Source organism: Rhinoraja longicauda, chromosome 31 (assembly GCF_053455715.1).
Source record: "Rhinoraja longicauda isolate Sanriku21f chromosome 31, sRhiLon1.1, whole genome shotgun sequence".
Lineage (NCBI taxonomy): Eukaryota > Metazoa > Chordata > Chondrichthyes > Rajiformes > Arhynchobatidae > Rhinoraja > Rhinoraja longicauda.
The window spans coordinates 15,328,128-15,337,440 of NC_135983.1; the positions used below are offsets into that span (position 1 = coordinate 15,328,128).

Below are 9,313 nucleotides of genomic sequence, written 5' to 3' on the forward strand. Positions count from 1 at the left end.
TGCTGTAGGAGACAGAAGACTGCAGAGATTGGATGCTGCACCTTGAATGCTGTAATATGTAATGGATAGTCCATCATTTTCAGTTTCGTGAAGAATCTGAAATCTGTTGTCAACTTCAATATTTTTCCACTGTGCACTAAGCTGTCTTCACTCAAAATTAGGCAAATTCTCTAAGCATTATATGGGAACCTTCCATCAGTTAAAAACTATTGGATTTATTTCCCACTCTATGGTAAACAAACTTTACTGAGAACTCCACAACTGTAGTGAGACCCTGACTAAGATTATAGAACAGGTCATACTAGATCCAGTTTGGATTTATTTTAATTCATATTTGAATTAGAAAGTCGTGTGTTCCAGTTCTTATGCAAAGATAAGCATGGAATTCAGTGCAGTGCTGAAAGTGTGTTGTAGCTACTGCATGTCAGATGGGAGGTAAACAGAAAACCTAGCGTTGCATGTTGAAACATTTTATAGGACCATACAAAGAAGAGCAGATGAGGTTTAGTCCATTGACAATAGACAGTAGGTGCAGGAGTAGGCCATTCGGCCCTTCGAGCCAGCACCGCCATTCAATGTGATCATGGCTGATCATTCTCAATCAGTACCCTGTTCCTGCCTTCTCCCCATACCCCCTGACTCCGCTATCCTTAAGAGCTCTATCCAGCTCTCTCTTGAATGCATTCAGAGAATTGGCCTCCACTGCCTTCTGAGACAGAGAATTCCACAGATTTACAACTCTCTGACTAAAAAAGGTTTTTCGTCATCTCCGTTCTAAATGGCCTACCCCTTATTCTTAAACTGTGGCCCCTAGTTCTGGACTCCCCCAACATTGGGAACATGTTTCCTGCCTCTAACGTGTCCAACCCCTTAATAATCTTATATGTATCGATAAGATTCCCTCCCCCATTGCAAAGTACATCCCTAACAAACATCATTACAGATGAGCATTGAGTGGGAAAGGGGCATTTCCGCATGCCTTCTCTCCCTACTAATGCGACCTCTCCCTTCCTGAGCCATACTTCCATGGAACCCATTGCCCTCATCTGAAGGGCCCTGTACACAATTTGATGCATATTATATGTTGAAAACGCCTTTAATCTGAACATTCAGAAGGTATTACAATTCATATTGTTAAGAAGAGAAGCAATAGGTACATTTAAGGAAATGGGTTGCATATTAGCTGCTTAAATTATTTTCCTGTGTTTAAAATCTTCAGGAGGACGCAACGCTAAGCAAGGCTGAAGATATCCTACAAGAGTGGAGCAGGACCAGGAAGATTCAGTGATTATCCAATAAAGTAGATTATTAGAAACAAGGAACTGCAGATGCAGGTTTAATTCAAGGGGTCAGGCAGCACTTCTGGAGAACCTGGATAGGTTATGTTGGGGATCGGGATCCTTCTTCAGACAATAAATTTCTGTAAATTTATTACTTACTGTTTCAGTGATACGTGTTTGTAATGAAAAGGCCTCGGATCCACAGTGATATTATCATTAGATTAAAAAATGACCTTAGATGCTACTTAAAATTTCTCTTTCTAGCTTTATTTTCAAATACTGATGTCATGAACAAAAAAACAAATGGCCAAATGGCACATAGACTCTGCTCCTCCATGACTTGAACGTAAATGTAGACAGGTTGGCTAGTAAGTTTGCAGATGATACCAAGATTGTGGTCATGGATTGTGAGGAAGCCTGTCAAAGTATACAATGGGATGCAGATCAGCTACAGAAGTGGGCAGAGAAATGGCAGATAGAGTTTAATCCGAGCAAGTGTGAGGTGTTGTCTTTGCCAGGTCAAATGTAAGGGGGAAATGGCATGATCCTTAACAGCATTGATGCACAGAGAGATCTTGGGATCCAAGTCTAACTCCCTGAAAGTGGAAGCACAAGTAGATAGAGTGGTTAAAAAAAAGTCACAATGGGGAAGTTCGATGCAGCTTTATAGCACTTTGGTTAGGCCGCATTTGGAGTATTGCATGTAATTCTGGATGCCCCAGTACAGGAAGGATGTGGAGGCTTTGGAGAGGGTGCAGAGGAGGTTTACCAGAATGATGCCTGGATTAGTGGATATTATGTACAGGAAGAGATTCGACAGAATTGGATTGTTTTCTCTGCAATGCCAGAGGTTGCAGGGAGACCTGATAGAGGTACATAAAATGATGAGAGGCATGGATAGGCTAGACACTCAAAACCTAGTTCACAGGATAGAAATATCAAATACTAGAGAGGATAGTTTCAGGTGAGAACAAAGTTTAAAGGAAACTAGACCAAGTGGACCCGTTGGGGCCAAACCTCTCCTGCATTGGTGCAGCACCCTCTCCTATCCCCCTCCCCTCTCTCTCCCCTCCCCACTTCCCCTTCCCCCTCTCCCTCCATCCCCCTCAACCCCCCTTATCCACCCTCCTCCCCCCACCCCCCCCCACCTACCTCTCCCTCCGTCCCTCCCTCGGAGATAGATTTAAACTTTTAAATGTGAATAACTTTTAAAATATAACACCGATTTCAATAAAAACGACTTGCTTTACCATTAAAGCGATGACGGTGAGTAAGGTGGGCCTAAAATTGTCATGCTATCATGTACCGTTTTGGCTGTAGTTCGATCACAAATAAACAAACAAACGAGAGTTTTAGTATGCAGATGTGTGGGGCAAGTTTTTTTTTTACACAAAGGGTGGTGAGTGTCCGGAACGCACTGTCAGGGGTGATGGGGCAGACAGATACGACAGTAACATTTAAGTGGCTTCTGGATAGGCACATGGATATGCAGGGAATGGAGGGATATTGTTTGTGCAGGATGATAAGGTTGGTATTGGCACCATGTTCAGCACAGGCATTGTGGGTCGAAAGGCCTGTCCTCTGCTGTTCTATGTTCTAATAGATGCTTTTTTAAAATTGCCGTACTTGCAGGTAAAAGACTCTGGAAGTGTAATTAATATTATTAACAATTTTAAAAGTAACCATGACAAGCAGATTGTGTCATGTAGCTTAAAAAAGTCCTTGGAAAATGAAATATAATAACAATATCCTTCTGCAACCTATACTCAGAAAATATAAAAAGCCAGGAAAGTAATCATAAAGTTACATCCTCTGCTTGATGAAAGTAAAGCTGTTAAACTTCAAAACTGACAGATAACTTGACATTCATAACAAGTCCAAGCAATTATGTCACTCATCAGATATGAAATAAAATTCTATAAAACCAGGACAATGGAATGACCTGCAATGTTTAAAAGAAAGGCAGGAAAAGAGAACACATCTTCCTAGTCATCTGTTTCCCATTTTCCCTTTTCTCTCATCAATCTGCTTTTGAGACCAGCATCCTGTGCCTTAATGAAACACAATGATCTGAAATGTGCCTTCATGTTGCTGCAGTTTACATCTTGGAAAGGATATATCTATATGGTCAACTTCATATTCAAAAAAGTTCTGGACTTCTTAGGTACAATCATACTCAGGAATTCATTAGAAGTGAGATTTTCATAATATAGTATTTCAGTGCTTAGACTGGAATCTGGCCTCTGTGATGGATCTCATAAGAAAGCAAAGATGCATTATATTTTTTAATTCTGGCTGAACATGGTTGCAAATGTTTCACCTTTGTTTAAGCACTAATGCTACTCGCAGTTCATAACTAGATGTGATAGGACTGCAAATGTTTGTTCTGATCCATTGTTGTGACATCCCTTAGCTTTGCCTATTGTATGCTGCTTTTGTCATTTAGCAGGCAAATAGTCCAGTATTGCAGTTTCATTAGGCTAGTGCCTCGTCATGTTTGGTGTGCCTGATGCTGCTCCAGACAATCTCTTTTGAACCAGCAATGATCTAAAGGCTTATTCGTAATAATAGACTGAGGAATATGCCAAACCTATTTTTGTTAATCTGTATTCAGTCAATCCATACAACTGCTTTGGAAGGGTCCTTGCCTGAGTGTCGCCTATCCATTCCCTCCACAGATGCTAACTGACTCGCTTAGTTACTCCAGAACTTTGCAAATGATCAAAATTTTAGCATCTGCAGTTCCTTGTATCACTGTTTAATTGCTTCCACAACCTAAGGAAATCCCAAAATGCTTTACAATCATTCTTGTATCATAGATAAGTACCCATTGTCAGTCATCAGTACTTTCTTAAATTAACTAATACAAATGTTCATCTTCAGTTTCTTGTGAGCTTTAAATGGTAATGTAATACTGTATAAATTGTATTTCGAGGCTATTGTTTGTAACTCTTTGTAAATTGGTAAATAACTAAAGTAACAGATTTTTCAACAGATTTCTACGGTAATTTGAAGCATTAAGATGTCTGTAGATACTTACCAGATGTAAGGTCACATTTTAACATCCCCAGATCTTTTGATGTACGTTTTATTCAATAAAAAGAGAAGCTCCAGGAATTGCTGCTGATTCTATACAGAAGCAGAGAGTCATGGAAGGGTTGACATGAATTTGCTTTGATTTTTATTAACACATGAATGAATGGTAACATGCTGAGAACTTCAGTTTTTGACAAACCAGGCCCAACCTGAGACTTTATCTGCTGATACACTCTCAAAAGGACTGTTGAATGCAATTAAGAGTAAGAAAATAGTTTGATAGTTTAATAGCGCTTTTCATATTTGTCACATATGCAACTGCAGTGAAATTCTTTTTGCATATATTACACATGCGGGCGCTGCCATGTTTTGGCGCCATTATTCAAAGTACAAATAAAGATATCTTGAATCTTCAAGCCACTTTTCAACTAAGAGCCCTATCAGACTTAGGGTGTTGGAGAAAAGTTATTGTAAAAGAATAGTATGGTTCACATTTTGAAGTTGACGGAGAGGTAAAGGGGAATATGTAACAAGGCCACAATATCAGTGGGGACTGGGCTCATCCAACGCTATGTCATTGTTCTAGTCCGAAAAGCTACAGCAAGTAAAAATTTCATTATTCTGGTCATGGAGCATATGACAATTAAATACTCTTGATACTTCTTAAAGCTTCTTCTGAATCTCTTTCCTATTATTATACCTCACATTCAGCAAGCTCCACACTGAACCTACAGGATAAACAAGAAATTGTTCAACCTTCATTGCTTGCACTTCATAGAAACATTAAAATAGTAATATGTTTGTATACATTTTTTTAACCTATAATTGAATGGCAAAATAACTAACACAAACTTTGGCTAGTTTTCCTACACCAATACCTCAACAAAAATTTGCAGTTAGATTTTATCTCAAGCATTTACTGAAATTGTTGATTAATCTTCCACAAATATTGCTTGATTTAATCTGTCATTAAATTGAATCCGTTTCTGAACCAAATACTGTACATAAATGTGCACATCTACATTATAACAATTTCTGACCTTCCAGCTTTGTCAAGAATGATGGCAAGAGAATTAGTTCCATTGTCTCCAAATCAAATCTTGATATGAAAATCAACGAAAAGACCACTCTCTTTTTGTTGTTGGTAAGGAAGTTACCAGTTTTTCATTTATTTTCTACCCTGCTCCTTCCTTGAATCCACCAGTCATAGTGTTACTTGCAATGAAGGGCTCAGGAACTGTCTTGATTCTCTACCACATTGCAACGCCTAAAATATTAAAAGTACTCTATTTTACGTAAAGTTCATATGGACATTTTTACCTCGGTGATGTTTTATAAAATTAAGTCCTTCTGTCTAAAATTTTATAAAATAAAGTGAGACAGTAGAATAAGATGCTTTTGGCCAAAGGAGCAACCCATTTTATTCTACTCTCCTGCTCTTTCCGTCGAGCCCTAAGACTACATTTTCCTTTAGGTAGAAATGTCATTGCCTTTTGAATGTTACTATTGAATCTGTTTCCGACATCCTTTCAGGTATATTTTGACAGCACACTGGCGCACAGCTCCAACAGTCCAAGATTGAACCTGATCTTAGTTGCTGCTGTGGACATTCAGTAATTTTACTTTCAATATTTTTTAACTAAACTAACATTGAGATTGTCATTCCATATGCCTTAATTTTGTAAGGCAGTCTTTTATGTGATACTTTGACAAATGATTTTTAAGATGTGTAAATAATATCCACTGCATTCTCTTCAGTGACTTTCTGCTACTTGCACAATAAAATATTCAGTTCGTCATGATTTACTGGTATTTGATAGGTGAAAGAAATGGGCAGTTATTGTGTAAACTGATCCTTTTTATGTCAGCCATCTAATTTGGTGTCCCTTCTGAAGACTGAATACCTATAGTACTCATTGCACTCATTTTTACGGATCATGATTTTTAGGTTGTAATGTAAAGTAAATGGCATCAAAGGTATAAGGAGAATGGAGTTGAGAGGGCAAAATAGATCGGCCATTAACGAATGGCAGACAAGGTTCGATGGGCCGAATGGCCTAATTCTGCTCCTGTGTCTTATGCAGCTTCATTAATAGTTTTACCTTTAGCAATTTTTCACAAATCCTCAGAAAATATTTTTACATTTAGTGCTCAGTGGCTCAATTGCATAATGTAGCTAAATGGCTCAGACTGCCACATCTCAAATTAGGCCTTTGTTGAATTACTTGATTTTATCACAGTAGGTAAAGATCCGGTTCTTAGGGTAGGAAAAAGTACACCCACAGTCCAACAATAAAATGGAAGGTCTGTGATTTTTTGAGCCAATAAGGCTCCCCAAACATTTTGTGGGATAATATTTGGCTAACGCACAACTACAGTGCAAGATTGGTGAATTTGTATAAAAGCTTGAACCACTCAGAAACAGTCAGCTTGAACATACCAAGTGAGACGTTAAACTGATATCATTGAACTTTAAAGGAAATCATAGAACTTCTGAAAGCCATGGAAAAAAACATAATCCAAGTGGAAATATTGGAATGTGGCCATCTGAGGTCTCTGCTGCAAATGCATAGGCATTAGAAGGTCTACTCCTTCTAAGGCTTCAGCAAGTCGAAGTGTTCCCTCACTAAGGAAAAATACAGAGTGAAGGTAACAATGAGATAGGATGAAGCCATTTCACATATTGCCAAAGTGGCTATCTTCTATTCATTCTAATTATAAATGTATGTATCATTATTATTGAGCCCCTAGGTTACACAAGTAAACCTTTCACACTTAACTGTGGCAACTTGAACAGTCAAGTTATCTACTGCGAGTGAGCTTCTGCATAAGATTAAGATAATGTGATAGCAGAATTAGGCCATTCAATCCATCAAGTCTACCCCGGCATTCAATCATAGCTGATCTATCTCTCCCTCCTAACCCCATTCTCCTGCTTTCTCCCCCATAACCTCTGACACCCGTACTAATCAAGAATCATATCATATCATATCATATATATATACAGCCGGAAACAGGCCTTTTCGGCCCTCCGAGTCCGTGCCGCCCAGCAATCTCCGTACATTAACACTATCCTACACCCACTAGGGACAATTTTTTTTTTTTTTACATTTACCCAGCCAATTAACCTACATACCTGTACGTCTTTGGAGTGTGGGAGGAAACCGAAGATCTCGGAGAAAACCCACGCAGGTCACGGGGAGAACGTACAAACTCCTTACAGTGCAGCACCCATAGTCAGGATCGAACCTGAGTCTCCGGCGCTGCAATCGCTGTAAAGCAGCAACTCTACCGCTGCGCTACCGTGCCGATAGCTCTGCCTTAAAACTATCCACTGACTTGGCCTCCACAGCTTTCTGTGGCAAAGAATTCCACAGATTCATAACCCTCTGACTAAAGAAATTCCTCCTCATCTCCTTCCTAAAAGAACATTCTTTAATTCTGAGGCTATGACCTCTAGTCCTAGACTCTCCCACTAGTGGAAACATCCTCTCCACATCCACTCTATCCAAGCATCTTGCCTCATACTGTTATGGTCAACTCTGATATATATCGCCAGTTGTGCAAACTTAGATAAATAAGTGAAATTGTCCCTTTCCTTTTTTATTATTAGTGAGAGAGGTTTAGGTTGAAGAGAGCCACGGAATTAAATAATGTATCAACATGCACTAAATGTAATGAAAAAAGGCAAAAGAAATTAATGAGGAATTTGCCAGCATTAGTTCTTGACTACATTTAATGAAATTTCTTTCCTTTCTAAAGTTATCTTGGAAATTATATAATCCAGAGAATAATGCAATTAAGTCCACAGAATGTAATTAGGGAAGAACTGCTATCTAAATATTCGCTTTCAAGAACTTTACCATAAACTTTCTTTAGTGAAAGACAATTTACTTAAAAACTAGTGATGTTGCAAATATTTTGCTCCTTGTACATGCTTTCTGTATTTTCAAAGAGGTTGGAATTTTCCAATCAGCTTCACAAAGTCAGGAGCCATACAAATAAAACTTTGAAGCTGTAGTGAACTGATCACACCATACTATTTCTGTGTTGTGTAATGCTGTCACACAAACCAGAAATTTATTGATTCATCTCTGTCAAGTAGCACACGAGTGTTTCAAATGCCCTCAGGACCTAGTTTAGGGAAAGGAAATAGCAGACCTGTCAATTACTGAGCTATCCAAGCTAGAAACTTAATGTGTGAATGTCGATCAAGTGAGCTGCTTTATCCTGGATAACACCAAGGATCTTGAGAGTTGTTGGCATAGTACTCATCAAGGCAAGTGGAAAGTTCTTCATCATTTCCTGACGTGGCATGTAGATGGTGGAAAGGCTTTAGGATGTCAGGAGATGAAACAGAAGGTGATGTCAGGAGGTTGCCACAGAATATGCAGCATTATGGCTGATTTTTCACCCTCACATCACTTTCCTAAGAGAGTCAAGAGTGTTTTATTATCATGTGTCCCAGAGTGAACAATGTAATTCTTGCAGCAGCACAACAGAATATGTAAACATAATACACTATAAACAATATAATAAATGAGGAAAAAAAAGTTCAGTGTGTGTATATACACACGCATACATACACAAAAAATAAACAAACAATAATAGTCTATGTAGTTCAGAGCTTATGAGGTTGTAGTGTTTAATAGCCTAATGGCTGTAAGAAAGAAGCTGTCCCTGAATCTGGACATTACAGTTTTCAGGTTCCTGTACCAATAATATCATATTACTTGATTCCCTTACTTACTAAAAAAATAATATTTAGATAACAATATATTTAGATTTAGCCAGTTTGATTTATATCTGCCTCTAGACCTTACTTTTAAATTCCCTCTAAAATGACCCGCAAGCCATTCATTTTTGCCAAATGTCTAGAAATGAACAGAATTGGAATAAAAGTGGATGGACCATCTAGTATCACATGTGGATATCACTATGTCACAGCACTATCTGGACAATTCGTACTCTACAGTCTATTCTCAATAGGAGCATAA

At 38.5% G+C, this 9,313-nt stretch overlaps 1 protein-coding gene across 7 annotated transcripts in view; it reads left to right on the top strand.

The window, feature by feature from the left end:
• LOC144608375 (kynurenine--oxoglutarate transaminase 3-like) overlaps nt 1-6,039 on the top strand; it is a 29,983-nt gene extending 23,944 nt beyond the window's left edge. For all 7 annotated transcript variants that reach the window (XM_078426075.1, XM_078426068.1, XM_078426073.1 and 4 more), the window contains one exon: nt 1,220-6,039. In XM_078426075.1, the coding sequence (XP_078282201.1) occupies nt 1,220-1,235 (16 nt within the window). In that variant the 3' untranslated portion in view covers nt 1,236-6,039. The remainder of the gene's footprint in view (nt 1-1,219) is intronic.
• The last annotated feature ends 3,274 nt before the right edge of the window (nt 6,040-9,313 follow it).